The sequence below is a fragment of the Trifolium pratense genome, linkage group LG2, assembly GCF_020283565.1.
Source record: "Trifolium pratense cultivar HEN17-A07 linkage group LG2, ARS_RC_1.1, whole genome shotgun sequence".
NCBI lineage: Eukaryota > Viridiplantae > Streptophyta > Magnoliopsida > Fabales > Fabaceae > Trifolium > Trifolium pratense.
The window spans coordinates 72,389,232-72,409,542 of record NC_060060.1 but is presented as its reverse complement, the minus strand read 5'-3'; the positions used below and the strand labels follow the sequence as shown (position 1 = coordinate 72,409,542).

At 32.6% G+C, this 20,311-nt stretch overlaps 1 protein-coding gene across 1 annotated transcript; it reads left to right on the top strand.

Moving 5' to 3' along the window:
* The first annotated feature begins 18,580 nt into the window (after positions 1-18,580).
* On the top strand, positions 18,581-20,311 carry LOC123905381 (F-box/LRR-repeat protein 2-like). Its single transcript, XM_045954985.1, has one exon. It carries the CDS (start codon positions 18,581-18,583, stop codon positions 20,309-20,311), a length of 1,731 nt encoding a protein of 576 aa, XP_045810941.1.

Genomic DNA, 20,311 nt, shown 5'->3' with positions numbered 1-20,311 from the left:
AATATACAAGCAAGATGTTGGACCAAATGTTTCAACATGTTAGGTACAAAAGATGTTGGACCAAATGTTGTAACATGTTTGGGTACGACAGTCAGATTGCCCAAATCTCGCGCATTTATTACACGTATCTGCTATATATGGAAATCCACTCTACAAACGTGTATATCAAGATTTGATCTGATCAAGACGTTATTAGTGCAGATATGTTCTTATCAAGACTTAATGGAATGATTCAACACATTGTTTATTTCCTAAAGAGGATCAACTATTTTAGGAAAGTTTTTATTAAGGTCTGATTTGCTTAGCTGGACGTGACTCAAAGACCAGCTGTGTTCTGAAGCTTATCTTGGACGATCAGGAGCGTGCTAGCTCTGTCTATATAAAGAAGACTCAAGGCCAAGATTTTAATTAACCGAAACCATTGTTTCATCAAAGATGTAGTCTTTAGGGTTTCGTGTCTTTAAGCCACTCTCTAGGAGAGTTGGTGTAAGTGAACCACTCGGGTTGTGAGATGGTCACTATGTCCTCACTCAGAAACCTTTAGGTAATGAGTTGAGTATTGTAATATCTCTGAAGCTTTTAAGCAAGGAGATAATGTTTGTATTTGATTGTAATTCTTGCTTGTGGATTCTATAACACGAGCTAAGAAGTAAGTTTATTAGTTTAAGGTTACTCCTAAGCTTTGAAGTACGGAGTTTACCATGTGTAATTCACTTGAAGCTTTTAAGCAAAAGTGAAGTGTTGTCTTGGCAAGTTGTCGCCACATCTTTCCCAACATTTTATAAACAACACAGGTTGTGTTGAGTGAGTGGAAGTGAGATGGGATCTCATGTCTAGGAGTTCCTAGGCAGAAGTTACATGAGTAGTGTCGAGGTCATAAGGCGTAAACCTAGGATTTGCTGGAGGTCTTAGTGTAAGACGTAAACCGAGGGTTTGCTGGAGGTCTTAGTGACTAGAGCTATTAGTGGATTTCCTTCCTGGATTGGTATCCCCCAGAGTAGGCAGGTTGGCTGAACTGGGTTAACAATTTCCTGTGCAGTTTATTTACTTGTTGATTTTATTATGTTTCGTAAGATGTTCCAACATTAAGTATGACATTCTCTTTAAATTGAATGTTGGAACATCTGATAAAACATTATTTCGCAGTATCCGTTTTAATGTTATATGCCTTGCCGTGTTATTTTTGTCAGACCAGATGTCTCGACATTCTATACAACATCTGGTTCTGCTATACCAGAATTTCAAAGCACACAAGCTTAAGTTTCCTCAAGTAATGGTAAAGTATATAAAAATATACAAATGCTCTTAGATGAACCTAAAGTGAGCAAATACAAATAGTACAGAGTATTTGGCTAAAGTGCAAAAACACTTGAGAAAGGTTCAGAGCTTGTATATCACAGAGTTCAGAGTTTGTTCAGCGCACGTTCAATTCTTGATAATTGTGTATATGTTGCAGCTGATCCTTCTAGTATATATACCACTAGAAAAGAGTCGTTGCAAAAGGAGCCGTTGGAGTTGATACCCTTTTGTCTTCAAGCAGTCTGTCTTGATGCAGTTTGGTTGTATCCAAAACTAAGAAAGAGTTTCAGTTACTTTGACTACTGCAGAGAAGACTTTCCTTATTCAGCTAACAAAACTGAAGACCCACGTTCTCAGGTTAGGACAGACAAAACAGAGGTAGCTGAACTGATCAGGCTTGAAAGGTCCTTTTCTCCATTGGTAGAAGAGTTGACTAGTAAAGAGAATCTTCACAGCTTTCAAAGAGATCTTCAGAGTTTGATGAAGCTCGTAGACAGACAAGAAGTACTGAAGTCTTCATCCTCTGAACGTTGTAACCTCTGAAGTCCAACATCTTCTGAGCGCTTGTGAACTTCTGAATTCACATCCTCTGAACTTCACTCAGAGCTTATATGATGCTTATATCTGCGCACTTAAAATAAATTTTTAGTCCTTCCAATTGTTTATTAATACTTTGTTATCATCAAAACCTTTATAGATTTAGGGGCAAACATTTTTAAATCAATTTTGTTCCAACAAGATGATGCACAAGCTGATAAAGTCAGGGGGAGTTTGCTGCTGAATGGATGCTGCCCTGATTGGACGAACATGTGCTAGAAGATGTGCTCCCATATGACATATGATATATTTTTTGCTCTGATACCACGTTTTATTTTGCTCGAGGCTAATTGATGATAACTCCGCTGCTGCTGCCTCTGATGCATATACTTTTCACCTATGTGAAATTTTGTTTAATTGATGCTCTAACATTCCTTCTTTTGTGTGACCATGGTGATTTGAAGGATTGCGCTTTTTAATCTCTCAAGGGTAATGGCCTGAAATTGTTTTAGCCAAAAATTGCCAAAGGGGGAGATTGTTGGATATTTGAATTGGCTTAATTTTGCTAAAACAAATATACTAACAAGATGTTGGAAAACATGTTACAACATCATATTTATTCAAGGAAATCTCGCGCATTTATGAAAGCATCTGCTATTTATGGAAATCCACTTAAAGAGCACGCTCAATGGAGATTTGATCTGATCAGGAGCTTTAAGGATAAGATAAGACTTAATGGTACAACGGTATGATCACAATTATCCTATAAAGTCCTTAAACACTTTTGGAAAGTTTCTATACACTCTTGATGAAGATCAAAAGAAAATCAGATCACCTTTTATGAGCTACAAGGAGCGTCCTATCAGTAATGAAGAAAGAGGAGCGTGCTAGATCATTATATATACGAAGACCAAGCTCAAGACTAAGTATCTCATTGAAAAATATTAGTTACACATATTGAGTCTTTGTTGAGTCTTTTATTGTTTGATTGTAATTCTTGCTTGTGGATTCTATAACACGAGTTAAGAAGTAAGTTTATTATTTTAAGGTTACTCCTAAGCTTTGAAGTACGGAGTTTACCGTGTGTGATTCACTTGAAGCTTTTAAGCAAAAGTGAAGTGTTGTCTTGGCAAGTTGTCGCCACATCATTCCTAACATTGTATAATCAACACAGGTTGTGTTGTGTGAGTGGAAGTGAGATGGGATCTCATGTCTAGGAGTTCCTAGGCAGAAGTTGCATGAGTAGTGTCGAGGTTATAAGGCGTAAACCAGGGGTTTGCTGGAGGTCTTAGTTTAAGGCGTAAATCCTAGGGTTTGCTGGAGGTCTTAGTAACTAGAGCTATTAGTGGATTTCCTTCCTGGATTGGTATCCCCCAGAGTAGGCAGTTGGCTGAACTGGGTTAACAATTACTTGTGCACTTTATTTATTTTCTGTCAGTATTTTATATGTTATGTAAGATGTGCCAACAATAGAAACAACATTTATCATAAAGTAGTTGTTGGGACATCTTCGGTAACATCATTCTAGTAATACCAGAATTTCAAAACTTGTATGTATTGTGTCAAGAGCAGTCTTCATTTCACAAATACAATTTCAACCAAAAACCTCTTGAATTACTACTTACTAGTTTGCTCTTGTCAAAACTACAAGTATCATGACTTTGTAATACTTGATGATTTATTCAAATATCCATATGAAATTTATTCTTAAAACATGAGAATGATTTCTTTAAAGACTTTTATGTTCTTTGAAAAATGGTTTAAACTTTAAGATCTCAAAAATCATCTCTTAGTAGTAGTGATCATGGGGAGATTATGAAAAACTATATATCAAAACATTCTTTGAAGAAAATGATATTTCACTTGATTTTCTTGGTTTAGAATTTCAGCAAAAACAGAATTGTTATAAAGAAAAATTCATTAGATGAAATATTTTTAATCAAGTGTTGAAAAATATTTTTGAAAGAAACCATAGACATTGCATATGTTTTTGCATCATGTTTCTACTTGAGTAAAACTCCAATCCATGTGAAAATATAGAAATCCAATCATATCATGCTTTTATATTTTTTTTTCATTACTATAATTTGGCATAGCAAAAAAAAAAAATTAAGAAGATTTTTTAAAAATTATCAAAAACATAGTTTTTGGGATACTCTCTTCATTCTCTAAAGTTACAGTATATGTAATTTCAAATTTACAAGTTGTATAAATCATGTTAATTACTTTTGATGTGTTTGACAACTTTTATGATAAGAGAAAAGATAATGGTGTTGATGATGATACACAACTACGAGAAGAGACCATGAATCAAAAGTTTAAGATTGTTCAAACATCACCTCTACAATCTGAAGAGTTTGAAGTTGACTTACCATCATCCTCATAATTGAATCATTAATAGCTCCATTGAAAGAATAAGAACTGAATTTTCTATTGAAGAAAATGGACGGATGTAAAATGAATAAGTATGTGGATGTCATTCTTGAATGATCGTAATGTTCTCCCATTTATAAGAATGTTCACCATTGGAAGGAGCCATGGTATATGAAGACAACTTGTACACTCCTGTTCAAATAAGAAGAAATGAGTTGATCCAAGAAATGTTCATTGAAAGCTGAGATTATTAAAGGAGTACAATCTGAGAACGTTCTTGCTGCTATGGTAACAATTGCCAAAGGAAAAGGACCTCTTGTTGGGCGTACTGAATCTTAGTCTAAGTCTATTCCCTTTGTGGACCTTAATGCATGCATCACTGCATTTTGACTCAAGTAAAGACATTGGTGTTGATCTCACTCCATCACAAAGCTTTTACAAGAGTTCTTGGAGATTTTTCAACCATACCTCATCCTTTTGACCACTCTTTATTTTTTCCCATCTGAGAATCACTATCAAAGATCTTTTGATTCAATTTTTAGCTCTGAATTCCTAAACCAAAAATTGCTCAAAATACCAAGCCCAAAAACCCCAGAATATTTGTTTCCATATTCTCTACAACCGCTGCACCAGTTTGAGATGAAGCAAACATTAGGCCTAAGCGTTTTAAGATGGGACTTTGAAAAAGAAAGCAACTTGGATGAGTTACTTTATATTGTGCTGGATCCAGTAGATTAATCTTAGAACGTTCTTCCTGCCAAGTCAACAAGTGAAAAGGCAAAGAAGATACTTGAGAGATGATGAATTTACTCAACATTGGAGAATGCTCTAAAAGATAAAACTTTTCTCCTCAATCGTCAACCAAGTGTTCTATATATTTACAATGACGAGCATGTGGTGAAATTTCAAACAATTGAGACGCTCTCATCATTGAATCTCAAGTGAGGAAATCCATTATATAAGGTACACAAAATTCTAGATCTTATAACATTTGCATTATATTAAGCTTGAATACATTTATGCAATGTTATTATGTGATTGATTTGATGATCTTGAAATCTAGAATTCAGTATGAAATTTTCTCTATGCAAGTATATGACTTTAAAAGCTTAAATTGCATATCATTGCTTGTTAATGACTAATATGTGCATATGCTTAATTCATATCTTTAATGCACTCTTTGTTCTTACACTTTTTCATGATTTTTGTTCATATTATGTAAAATCATCTCTTTCAAAATATCATGCTAAGTGTTAAATGAATGAACATTGTTGCTATGCAAAATCATCTTTCTACACCTTTGTAAGCAATACTTTTTCAAAAATGCTATACTCATATTGCTATCAAAGTTTTTGTTATATTTTATAAAGTTAGATTTTCTCCATATGTCTTAGTCACATTTTTCAATGATCAATTTTATTTTGACATACCAAAAGACAATTTTATTTTAAATTAACACTTGTCTTAATTTATTTTCATGATCTCGTAATAAATATTTTAAAAGTTCATGATCACATTGTTGATAAATATTTTTAAAATACAAGTCATGTTATGTGCTTAATGAAAAATTATCCTTAATTATCAATGAATAATTTTTGGAGTTAGTCTCTTAATTATCCTTCGTGATAGACCAAAACTTTTAGAAAAAAAAAAATGACAAAAACTCATAATTTTGATAATCAATTATATGTCATATTTTGTTCTTACATAAGTCTGACTTATAGTATACTTTTTATGAAAAACATTTTTTCTATAAGTCTTTTATATGTGCACCGCTCTCAATATAAAACTTTGGATGAATCCATTTTTGTTGCACATCTTGATTAAGCCTATAGTTTGCTTAATTGATAATTAAGTAGAACTTTTTGAACATGGCTTCTCAAAAATTGAGATTTTGTTATAACTTATGTAAAAGATCATCCTTCAAAGGTTTTAAATGAATATCCATTTTTTGTTGGATTTATTATTTGAAGGATTTTAACAAGAGAACATATGATTGGTCTTCATGAGAATAATTTGTGTGTCTACTCTCCATAAAATTAGAATTTGGTCTAAGAATAATAATTCTTGAACATTATGTTCATAAACTCATATTTGACTTTTTCTCAACATGAAAGAATTTTTTCTACACTTATGTGTTATGATAGAAATACGATCAGATGTTTTAACATAAGATCCTATTGAATATTTTGCTATAAAAAGGAAACATCTTCATCATAGAAGTATTTGGAAAAGAGAGAAATTTATTTTTGAGATATTGTCAATTTACTCTGATTTCAAAGTTTTTCATATGCGCAATTTTCTCTCTAATTTCAAAGTTTTTGGACAATTCTAAATTATATTTTATTGTTAAAATGACCACAACATAGTCTTGTCCATCATTTTTTTTTGGAATGATCATGTTTTAAAAGAAAAAAGTTACCTCTACCCAAATTATTTTGAAACTTTTAGAGAATATTCATCTCATAAGATTTAGGGAGAGTTTTTCTAAATTTTGAGAATATTTGTTTCTTTAGAACTTGCAATATCTTTGAGGTCAAAATCCTTTTTTAAATTGAGAATGTATAACATTATCTTTTAAAATCAAATATGTTTACATGTGATTTAATCATTATTCATGTTGTGATTGCAATATTTGATGATCATACATGCTATGTGCTTTAATGTTTAAATGCAAACTTGATAAGTTTGATATATGAATGAACTTCTCAACTTCATGTATGCAATGTTTATTACATTTGAATCCTATCATTGCACTTCATATTTAAAATTACTCCCAATACTTTTTGATAGATGACAAAAGGGGGAGATATATATATATGATGGGAGAGAAATGTTAGATGAAACTAATTAATGAAGAATGTTATGAATTAACCTCTTGCATGAATTTAGGGGGAGTTTAATTAGAATGATAAGAATTAAACCCTTGCATGTGTTTAGGGGGAGCTTAATTGCATATCTACGAACATTCTTGCATTTGTTATTATTTCCATCCATAAAACATAAGATTTATTCAAAAGGTTTGTCATCATCAAAAAGGGGGAGATTGTTGAGGCAAAATCCATTTTAGTGTTTTAATGACAACAAACCTTATGGAATAAATGTTAAGTTTTATGAATGGTGATCTACTGATGTTTGCACTTGAGTTTTTGTTGAAAGATAGGTAATGATAAAAGTGGACAAGCTAGAAGCCACTCACATCAACAAGTGCATTTTATATACTCAAACAATGAAAGAATCGGAGTAGCATCAGATGATCATAACAATAGCATCACAAGCTTCATGAAGATTTTTAAAGGATGTTGTTTGAATCATAAGAGGTTTCATTTGAAGATTCAAACAAGAAAGCAAGTTTCATGGTTAATAGTCTTCCTCATCACCACAAGGTTCACAATGAGTATTAAAGATTCAAGGAAGAATATGAAGATCATAGTTGATGGAAATACTTGCATCACGAGCTATAGAAGAACATATTTGATGTTATCATGTCAAAGCTCACATTGAGTTTTGTTACATGCTTTGAGAATTTACTACTACAATTAACATCAATGCAAATGATGCATATGTTGAAGATCTTCAAAACCTACTCAAAGTTTCATCTTAGCTTCTCAAGACAAGAATGATCTAAGAATGATTTTCCATGAATTTACAAAGGAGTTTATGCACCACAAGGCATAAAAGTTTCAATCATTGTCTAAGCTAGAAAATGATAATCCTCATGATGAGTACTCCCATGCCTCCACTAAAAGCATCTCAAAGTATTCAATGAACAAGCAACAATGTGTGCAAAACATCAAGAGGAATTGTGGAAAGTTTTGCAGCAACATGAAGATCCCTCCTTAAGAAAATCTTGAGATACTGTTTCAAGAATGATATGAGAACATTCTTAACAGACAGACTGCACTTTTGAATATAAGCACATTTTGGATTAAGTGCTTTCTGATTTTATAAGTCAACTTTGGACAAAACAAATAAGCACTTTACAAAGGAAATACGGATCAAATCTCTACAGAAGATAATATCTTTTTGGATCAACACTTTTGATGGAAAATGAGCATATACCTTTCCTAGTCATAATTCATGCAATGAATTATAAGTTTGATCTTTTATGATCTTTTATGGTATTGATCATCCAATGAAAATACCTGATCATATATCATAGGCCAATCAGATTGCAACAACACATTATGAACTATGAGTTGTGATGTACTTGCAAAATGACTATGTTGGAACATTCTTCAATGGTGTTGTCATACAAGTACATTTTTGTCTCACATGCCTTTGTACTAATCCAGCTGGTTTATTCCCAAGCTAAGGCTATCTCTGAGTTGTCCTTGAGCCTACTGAACAGCTGCATATCACAAAGGAAATAGAGATGAAGCTTCATCACACTTGCTGATGCAGTCAAGACTGGTTCAAGACTGATTCAAGAATAATCCTGCACACAGTTTTTCAAAACCATTTCCAACTGTCATGAGTCCTTTTACTGAGGTTCCAAACGGCTATATCTGACCTCTGACATTTGAAGGAAGCAGGAAACAACTCATTTGTACTTGCCAACAGCTCACACTTCTTTGGCTCTTGTGGATCAAAGCAAAATTCAGTTCAAGACTGTTTCAAGAATGAGCAGAGAATCTGGCAATTTTGCAGCAGCTGTCTAAAGCATCTTTGGCACTGAGTAACAGCTATAATTTGCTCTCTAACTGATATACTTGAAGGCCAAGACTCACACATAAGGTTGCATCTATAAAAGGCAAGCAAATCCAAGAGAAAGAGCGAGAGTTCAAGCTACAAATCATCAATTACTTGTTTTTGTCTACAAGTCCTAAAACTCTTCTTTCATCACTCAAACTCAGGCTCTTCATTCACATCATACTTCTGAGTTTATTGAGTGTTTCTATTTGCTTCTCAAACAACCTTTGAGTTTCTACAAGTAAATTTCTCAAGAGACCACTTTTAAACATAACCCACTTTTAAGTGGTTATATCTTTGTCTCTCAATTTTACCACTCACACTCCAGCTCTCTATCAACCTATTGGATCACAATATTACTGAGTGTATTGAGTGTATTTTGTATAAGCTTCTCAAACTAGTTTTGAGTTTTTGTATAAGCTTAGATCCAGAACAACTTCCCTTTGTAAAAAGAAGATTGGCTCAAGTCAATACGTAACTATTGATTGAGTGACACCTCTGTAAGGCTGAGGTAGATCAAGCTTGTAGGGATTGGAGGTTTCTGATCGTGGTTTAGATCAAAGAAGATTTGTATTTGAGATCGGTAGTATCTCGAGATCATAGTGGAAAACTCACAGGCGTGGGGACTGGACTAGCCCAGGATTTGGGTGAACCAGTATAATTTTTGTGTGTGAATCTCTCTTACCTTTAACTATTTATTTACTGCAAACACACATCACACAAACCACTTAATCTACATTCACTTTGAATTCTCACGCAGCAGAAAACATTCTCAGAACAAGCTCACGCAGCAGAGAACATTCTCAGAACAAGCTGTTTTATATTCCACTAACATTTATCCAAGTATACACTTGAGATTAATTTTGTAGAGTGCAGGATTAATTTTAAAAGGGTCACAATTCAAACCCCCCCCCCCCCCCCCCTTCTTGTGACTATTTCTTCCACTTCAGATCATTGTGATCATTATATGAAGATCACTTGTGATATAGTTTTTGAAGAACTAAAACTTTAATATTATAATAGATTGCTCAAAGAATATAAATTTCTTTAACCACCGTTAATGAAAAATGATTTGTATAGTTCTTGTAGAACTTAAAATTCAATATTAAAGCATTCTTGTAGTATCGCTCAAAAATAATTTTTCATAATCAATTAATGTTTATGAATATACTAGAGGTATACTTTTTGAAGAACTACTGATTTAAACATTCATGAAAGATTGTAAAATTCTGATTCTCCAGCCATTCTAAATAGAGATTTGTTGGTGAGATCCTGAAGAACTAAATTTTTACAACACGATTAAAGTCCATATGATTCATTTGATCTTAGTATAAGTGGGACTAAAATTAAAGGAAATTAAAATGATGCTCAAATGAGTGAGTTCGAAATTTCAAGAAGCTTACCAATTGGAGAAAGTCCAATGCCCCTTCAAATGATGTTTCGAGATGAGAAAATGATACCTTTAGCTTCCTTGATTTCCCAAATCCCAGGCATGTAATGGTATAGCCACTTTTAGGGGTGCATAAAATAACCGATTATAGTGATTAATCTATAACTATATCCAAATTCAAAACCAAAAAACCGGTTAATTCTAAAATGAAATTAACCGGTTTATTGATATATGGTTGAGTTATCCAAATATAAAAACCGATTATTTAACCGGATATCCATATCCAAAACCAATACTTTTTTTTGTTTTTGTCAAAGCAATTTTTTTGCTCTTGTTCAATTTTCTTACACTAATTCCTAGTTTAATTTTTTTGTCAAACCACACATAATCTTTTTTTACAATTAGTTAAATTAATCTCTATAAATTTGTGTCAAAATCAAAATTCCTAATTTAATTTCATATTTCCTAAATGTCAATTTTTCAAAAGATCCAAATAGTCCATTTTTCAAACAAATTAAAGCCCAATTTTTAAAATTTATTAAATTATTTATATAAGTTAAATTATTAATATTTTGCTATTTTATATTTTAATAATTATTATGATTTTATTTAAAAAACTTTCTTATTTTAAAAATAATTAAAAAAGACAGATTTTTTATTTTTTAAAAAAAAAATCAAATCAGTATTTTTTTTCTATAATAAATATCAGTATTTTTTGTATATAAAATTAAGTTTTTTAATATTTTATTTAAAAAAATATTTTTCAAATAATTAAAAAAAACCGATTTTTTAATGTTTTTATTTTTTTAAAAAAATCAAATCAGTATTTTTTGATATTTTTTCCTATAATAAATATCAGTATTTTTTGTACATAAAATTAATTCAAGCAAATAGAATTTATTTTCAAAATTAATCATTTTAAAATGAGAGGTAATCAAATTTAAAATGAAATTTCGAAAATATCTGGTTTTAAATCTAATTTGATAAATATCCAATTTAAAGTCCGGTTTATAATTCTAACCAGTTATATAACCATAACTAAATTTTATAACCAGTTTAATAACCAATTTTTAAAAAAATGAATTTAGTTTTGGATCCTAATCCAAATAAATGATTTATGAATGGATATGGTTTGGTTTGGATATGATTTGGACCATAAACACCCTAGCCACTTTGCCTTGAAACCTTCTGAATTGTTATACCCAACTCAAGTAAAAAGCGACAAAAAATGGAAATTGGGAGATGATGATAGAGGTGTTTCAGTTGGTGTTTAATGTAACGACCCAAATTTATTATTCACTATTTAAGTGTTTAATTATTTGGTGACGTGGTTTTTAAGTAAGATAGTAACTTTAAGTTATTTATCGAGAGTTTTAGTTAACGCGCAAGTTAGTGAGAGTTAATGCGAGTTGGGCCAAGCTATTGGGCTTGAGGCCCAATGGGCCTTGGACTTAAGGTGAGAGGGGCGCTATATGAAGCCCATTAGAGAGAGAAATATCATTATTTCTCTTGTTCTTGTGAAGTAGAGAGAAGGAAGAGAAGAGGAGAACTAGGGCAAGAGCTTGGAGGAGAGATTCGAGGAGCAATCGTCGAACTTTCGTCGGATCTAAGGTAAGAGAGTAGATTTCATATTCGTGGGTGACTCGAGGAAGGGGAGAATGTCGATTTCTCCTCACCCGAACTTCCTCCACCCCATTTTCGTTTTAGTTTTGGATGGATTTTCTTAATGGAAATCGATTCTAAGGTTCATAACATGCTTAATATGCTTTTAACATGATGTATGAATGAATTTAATGGATTTTCCTTTTGTGTTTATATACATGTTATATGCGTGAAAACAAACTTATTTGGGATTTGGAACATCAAAAATGGGATTTTTGGGTGGATTTATGCTCAAACCCGAAAACAGAGCACCTGTGGCTGGCGTACTGGCTGGGCCAGCCTTGCAGCGAGGTCTGGCTTTCTCTGGCTGAAGCCAGGAAGCCACGGGTTCCTGCTAGCTTTCTCTGGCTTTCTTTCGCTCAGCCACCATGACAGACTAAAACTTATTTTGCTGATGTTTCTAAGTGCAATTAAAGGTTTGTAACATGTGATTAGAGTATTAACATACAATTAGGTGTTTATAACCATGATTAATTGTATTGTGATGATGTGTCGATGAATTGTTGATTATATGTGTGGAATATAATTGTTATTGATTGTGTTGATGATGTTTGTTTAAATATCAAAGAAGTATATTAAGGTGTTAATCAACTTAATAAAGAAGGATATTAGAGTATGTTATTCTAATAAAGAAGTATATCGAATTATGTTATTCGATAAAGACGTATATTAAGGTATAGTGTTATCTTAATAAAGACGAAATGTCGGATAGTGTTCCACATTATAAATGACGAGCAAAATGCTAATTGTGTGAGTGTGAATTCATGAATTATATACATGCATTCATGAATTGTTGTTGTATATTGGATATTCCAATAAAGACGGATATCGGATTATATTTATCCGATAAAGACGAATATTAGAGGTGAGATACTCTAATAAAGACGATGGTACCACATGGATTAGATATGTCTAGGGGACATAGCATGAAGATTGTGGCATTAGATTGCATTAGGATATGTGTACATTATTTGATATTTGATATGTGACACATATGTTTGGAATTTGTGATAATTGTCTATGTGTGTTAGACTTGATGTATGTGTTGATTGGCCGATGATTTTTAAATGTAATTGGCTTCAATATCTTGTGAATTATGATTGATATTTGGTTATAACCTTTCGTAGCTTATGATTGAATGAGATTAATGATGTATGCTTGTAAATGAAGAATATGCATGAATGATGGTGATGTATATGTATAATGTATGATTATGCATGTTTTTATGAAGAAGTGTTTAAGTACCATTTACTTACACTTGTATATTTTGAGTATGTTGTCTAACTCTCTTTTATGTGTTATGTGCTGGACCGTTGGGGGTCCAGATTCACAGGTTTTGTGGTATTCGATGTCGAGTCGTCGGTGAAGCTCTGCTCTGATTGTGACACGGGAAAGGGTTGTATTTAGACTATAGAGTCTTTATGGCTTTCGATATTTATTTGTAAAACTATACATTTTGATAAATGATTATTTTATATAAACACTGTTTTTACTAATTAATTACATTAGTATTATTATGATTGAAGAATGTAATGTTCGAACCATGACTTTTATAATAATAAACTTTGATTTTCCGTCGTGTATTTTGAAATAGATTTATAAAGGTAGAATTACTTAAATAATGGGTTCGGGTGTTACATTTAATGCATACAATAGCTTAGTTATGATGTATGGATGGTTTTTTAATGAAAAAACAACAAGAACTTGAAGGATTTAAGGAATTCAAAAATTTGGTTTTTGAGCTTCTTTAATGGAGTTTTTTGTTTTAGAGATTTTTGTGTGTATGATCTGAGTGTTGAGATTGAGTGTGATCAGAAGAAACAATTACAAAGCTCAATGCTTGAGTTGTTGGATAAAAGTAAACTTTAATGGAACTTTTATGCAAAAGTGTTCCATAAAGGACATTTCACTTGGACAATGTCTCAATCACTTAAGTAATGCACCAAAGGTTTGTGTAAAACATAAGTTTTTTTGAGGTTTAGAAGCAAAATAGGCATGTAATCACTGATCACAAGGTTTGGGTTTGTTTTGAGCAAGAACTTGACATGGTTTTTTGACCCATAAATCTGCTTCATCATAGCTATTTCTCCTCTTCGAACCTTGCTTCTCAAGAAAAATAAATTCATTTTCTTGGTGCCAATGGAAATAGCGCATGGCATGATACAACGCTTATGTTTAACACCTGAGCTGAATCAACTTGGATCATATAGAAAACTGGCCATCCAAAATCAAACTTGTCACTGAAAAACACTTTGAAAAAATTTCCAAGTTCCTGACCCCATAAATCAGTTTCATCAGGGCCATTTCTCCTCTTCGGACCTTGTTTATCAAGAAAAAGACATTACCGATCTTGGTAAAAATGAAAAGAGGGCATGACATACTACAACTGTAATGTTGAATCAATTGTAAAATTGTCACTGAAAAACACTTAGAAAAAATCTGGCCATTTTCACAACTTTGAAACCTCAACTTTGTCACTTCATATCTTCCGATTCCCAAGAGCTTTAGATTCAATCTTTCCACAATAATGAAGCATGTCATGTCATCTTCAAATAAATCCCTCCGGTATGAAACATTATTACTTGTATTGATCACAAATTGGCCATAAACTCATGCACTTGGTAAGGACAAAACACTTAAAAAAATCCTGAGTGTCAACAACGTGCCCATGAGACAAAACACTATAATGATCCTTTCAACCTCCGATCGTTTCACCATATTTAAGTATGCCATGAGACCTTGAGATAGAGCCCTTGTTTGCAAAATTTAATGACTTGAGGAGCAAGCTACAACCATGAAAAGTCACATCCATGAACTTGAAATTTTGTAACTTGGAAAAAATTTCAAAATGATCAAAGTTGCCCCTTTTGCAAGTTATCGGAAAAAATTTCAAATGATCAAATTAAGTTGCCCCTTTTGCATGTTATCTTGAAATTCGTGTTTTAACTTGATCAAATCCACCCATAAGCAATGTTTTTCATGAAATTTGACTTGATATGATCATGGTTGACCAAAAACCTCAAAAGTCAAAGGTTGATTTTTGCAGTTGAACCCAATGACTTCCAACCAATTGAAACCTTGTGATCATGAAGTAATGTTGAACACCTTGAGATCTTTTGAATACCATAAAATGATGACCTTGATGAAGTCAAACCCTAACCTTGATTTTATCTGATGAATCTATTGGTGAAACCCTAGCACTTTGATGATCATGATGATGACAAACCCTTCTCCTTTTAAATGGAAAACCCAAATCACAAGTAAATATGTGATCCCATACCTTATGTGCATGATATGAAATTATTGACCTAATGGATAGATGCAAATGAATGCAAAGCATAAGTCAAATATGATTGCAATCAAAAGGGCAAATTTTGGGGTGCAACAAAATTAGTATATAGTATTTACATATAAAGTTAACATACGAATAATTAAAAATGAAACTTCCTTCTATATGTTATATGAGGTCAGTATTTTATTTCTCTTACAATAGAAAAATGTTACTCCCTCTCTCCAGTTCCTTTTTAATTATTTTTTTTTGGCTTAAATGCAGTTTTGCCTCAAGTTTTGATTAAATCGGAATTTTACCCCCTGTTTTAAAACGCGGACTTTTACCCCCTTGTTTTATAATTTTTTAGATTTTGGCCCCATAAAATTCTGCTTTCGAGTCACAACTTCAAAGTTTCGCACACAACTCAATTTGAATCAATAATTCACCAAAAGGATACCGAAATGACCATAATCGAGTTATCTTTCCACATAATCAAACCCCACTGAATTTGGAGTTACAAAGAGAGATTAATTACCGTTTTAGTGAAAGTATGTCTCCCAAAATTCTGCAAAAAATCTGTTTTTGAGTCACAACTTCAAAGCTTCGCACACAACTCAATTTGGATCAATAATACACCAAACCGATACCGAAATGACCTTAATCGAGTTAGCTTTCCACAGAATCAAACCCCACTAAATTTGGAGTTACAAAGAGAGATTAATTACCGTTTTAGTGAAGGTCTTTCCAATTACTAATTTTGTAGAAATGTACTTCTGACCTTCAAATTCAACATCGTCTACCAAACATCATCGTAACTCCAAATTTGAGGAAATTTAAATGACAACAAGGGTGCTTTTATTTTATTTTTTTTCTTCCTATTTCTATGAGTATAGATTTTTCTGTTTTGTTTCTATCTATAATTTCTTTTGTTCCTATTTTTATGCATAACATTTTTTTTTGTATTTATATTTTTTTCTTTCTATATATTTGTTTTTTGTATTTATCTTATATTTTTTTCTATATTTTTTTAATATTTTTTTTAGTGAAATTACAATGAAGAATATAAAACTTGCAACGTGGTTAAAAGCAATAATAATAATTTAGGAACTTTGGTGGTAATTGATTTTAATATATTAGTAATAGATTAAAGTTTCAACAAACTATGACTTCATCTTATTTATTGAATTTTAACTTTTCATGGTACTATTATTATATGTAATAAAATTTTGTTTAAATTTGAATATAACAAGAAAAAAAATTGTTTTTTAAAAAAAAAAACTTTGTTTAAAAAAAACTTTAAGAATGCTAAATCCGTCGTTTTCAATTTAAATAAATCTAAATAAATCTTCATTCAATTTACCAAAAAAAAAAAAAAACTTCATTCATAAATCCTAACGTGACAAACTATGGTATCTTTATTTTGAGAAAACGTACTGCTATATAATTTAGGAGGAGAATCTGTTTCATAGATATGCTTTGATTTATATATAATATATATGTCATTGTGATAGGCAAATTTATATGAATTTGTTTTAGCTCTACAATTCGGATCTTCATCGTGAACATTCTTGTGTTTTTTTTTTCACTCATCTCTCCAACTGGGTCTAAGTTAGCAAGGTGCACCTTTTCAGTTGGACCAAAATACCCATTCTTTTTAATTAATTAACCAAATTACCATCAATGGACGCGGATCCAGTGTCGCGCGCGTACCGCAGGACCATGGTTACAGGCCGTTGATTTCCATCAGACAGCCAAGCTCTGATCTCATCAACACTGTCTGATCAATCAGACAGCCCAGATCATCCGAATCCATCAGATTCCAGCGCATGCACCACACTGGATTACACACTGGAGAGAGAATAATCTACTTTTTAAAAGCAGGACACGTGTCGCTGTCTGATTGGCTGGGCGTGATTTTTTTCCATTTAATACTTTGAACTCAATTATTTCGTTGTAAATTAATTTTTTATTTTTTATTTTTATACCAAAATTCATAATTTTTTTTTCTCTACAAATAGAGACTTGGTTCGTTTGATTTGAACACAGAAAAAAAACCCAATTTTTCACTACCTTAATCTCATTTTTCACTACCTTACATCAACTCACTGAAACCATTCTACCAGGAAAATGGTTTCAGAGTACAAATCTCTGAAACCATTCTACCAGCTAAATGGTTTCAGAAGCAAATAACTAAGAATCAACTTACTGAAACCATTCTACCAGCAAAATGGTTTCAGAAGCAAACACAATTAATAAATTACTCACTGAAACCATTCTACCAGTAAAATAGTTTCAGAGTACAACTATGTGCAACCATTCTACAAGCTAAATGGTTTCAGAAGCAAATAACTAATAATCAACTTACTGAAACCATTCTACCAGCAAAATGGTTTCAGATTACAACTCTCTGAAACCATTGTACTAGATAAATGGTTTCAGAAGCAAACACAATTAATAAATTACTCATTGAAACCATTCTACCAGTAAAATGGTTTCAGAATACAACTATGTGCAACCATTCTACCAGTAAAATGGTTTCAGAAGCAAACATTAGTTTTTAATTACCGTTTTATCTCATTTAATTAACTAAAAATAGTTTCAGGTCTTCAAAAATTTCATAAAATATACCAAAAGTTCCAGAATATTATCTACTATTTTCCTGGTATAATGGTTTTAGTGAGTTGGTTGAGTGGTGCGTGTTAAATTACAACACACAAGTAACGTATTTAGTAGACAAAAAATGAGATTAAGGTAGTGAAAAATTGCATTTTTTTTTCGGTGTCCAAATCAAACGAACCAAGTCTCTATTTGTAGAACAAAAAAAGTTATGAATTTTGGTATAAAAATAAAAAAATAAAAAATTAATTTACAACGAAATAATTGAGTTCAAAGTATTAAATGAACAAAAATCACGTCCAGCCAACCATTGTGTGACACGTGTCCTACTTTTAAAAAGCAAATTTTTCTCTCTCCAGGTTATAATCCAGTGTGGCGCACGCGCTGGAATCTGATGGATCAGGATGACCTCGGCTGTCGGATTGATCAGACAATCTTGATGAGATCAGATCTTGGCTGTCTGATGGAAATCAACGGTCTGTAACCATGGTCCTTCAGTACGCGCCCGACACTGGATCCGCGTCTATTCATGGGTATTTTGGTTAATTAATTAAAAAGACTGGGTATTTTGGTCCAATTGAAAAGGTGCACCTTGCTAACTTAGACCTAACTAGGGTCTAAGTTAGAAAACCCCTATATATATATATATATATATATATATATATATATATATATATATATATATAGGTTATATCATCACAACACTTAGTATCACATCCCATAAAAAAAAAACAACAACAATGACAACAGTAGAGGAACGGTTTTTGCCAGAAGAATGTTGGGAATGTATATTGAAAAGATTCCTCAATGAATGCGATGACTACAACCGTTATTTACAACCTCTCTCCATTCTCTCTAAACAGTTTCTCTCTGTAACCGACCGTTTTCGATTGTATCTCATAATCTCTAATGAAACCATCCCTCTTCTTCCTCGGCTCCTCCAAAGATGCACCAACCTCACTTCCCTCAACCTGACGCGCTTCCAAGGTGACCTTGACCGGCTTCTTTGCCAAATTTCCTGTTTCCCATTGAACTTCACATCGCTTAACCTCTCCAACCAACATACGATTCCCGCTCATGGGTTACGAGAGTTTTCTAAAAAGATTACAACTTTGACCTCTCTCACATGTTCCAACATTGTTTCTCTCCACAACAATGACTTGGTTCTTATTTCTGATTGTTTCCCTTTCCTTGAAGAACTTGACCTTAGTAACCATAAAAATATTCATGGTAAGGTAAATTTTATGTTTTTGGTGCTTCCTAAACTCCGCAAGGTTAATCTATCTGGTTGTTACTCTATAAACGACCGAATGCTTTTACATTTGTGTAAGAATTGTGAGTTTCTCCAAGAGATTGTGATACCGAACAATTTATTCGTAAACCCCAATGGCATTGCTTTTGCCATTCGCCAGAGACCAGGTTTGAGGTCTTTAACCTTTTCGGGTACTCCCGGAAGGGTAATCCTTGTAACCAACTTTCCTCAACATTTCATTGACTCATTGGTTAGTTTGAAGGGTTTGACTTGTCTTGAATTGTCGTGTTTGCATATCCCAGATGATCTACTCTATTCAATTGCAATGGAAGGTCTTCCTTTGAAGAGGCTTGTGCTCGGCCATTGCACCGGCTTTACTTCTGATGGAATTCATCATTTGTTATCAAAGTGTCAATGTATACAACATTTAGATCTTCAAAAAGCTACGTTCCAGGATAGTTTCGTATATCACAAGTTATCTTTGTGTCTTGGTAATTTAGTGTCTATAAATCTTAGTCATTGTTACCATCTCACTGAAATTACCTTGTTTACACTTGTTGGGAGGTGTCCTTTGCTCAATGAGATCTATATGGAAAACACATGTATTGGACAAATGGTTTTACAATTACATAAATATAGTTCTTTGTTGAATTTTGTTATAAACCCTCAAATGAAGTCTCTCCATTTGGCTTCCAATACATTGCTGTATGACAACATCAACAATATTTTTGCTTCAATGTGCCCAAATTTGGAGCTGGTTGACTTGAGTAATTGTGTCTGCATATCTAAAGGTATTGTTCAAGTTTTAAGACATTGTAAAATTATGCATTTGAATTTAAGTTCTTGTCCAAAAGTGAACCTACTTGGGATGAACTTTGAAGTTCCTAAATTGGAGGTGTTGAACTTGTCAATGACAAACATTGATGATAAAACACTCTATGTGATCTCAAAGAATTGCTCAGGGCTACTACAATTGGATTTGGAAAAATGTTATAATATCACAGAGAAGGGAGTAAAGCAAGTGGTAAAAAAGTGCACACGACTGAAAGAGATAAATTTGCGGCATTGTTGCAAAGTATCTACTGATGTTGCTTTATGGATGGAGATGGTATTGTCAAGTCTATCATTGAGAAAGATTAAGACTCCCCCTCATTTTTGTCCTAGTCATAGGAAGTGGAAACCCTTATTGAATCATGGTCATGGATGCATTCTTTGTTAG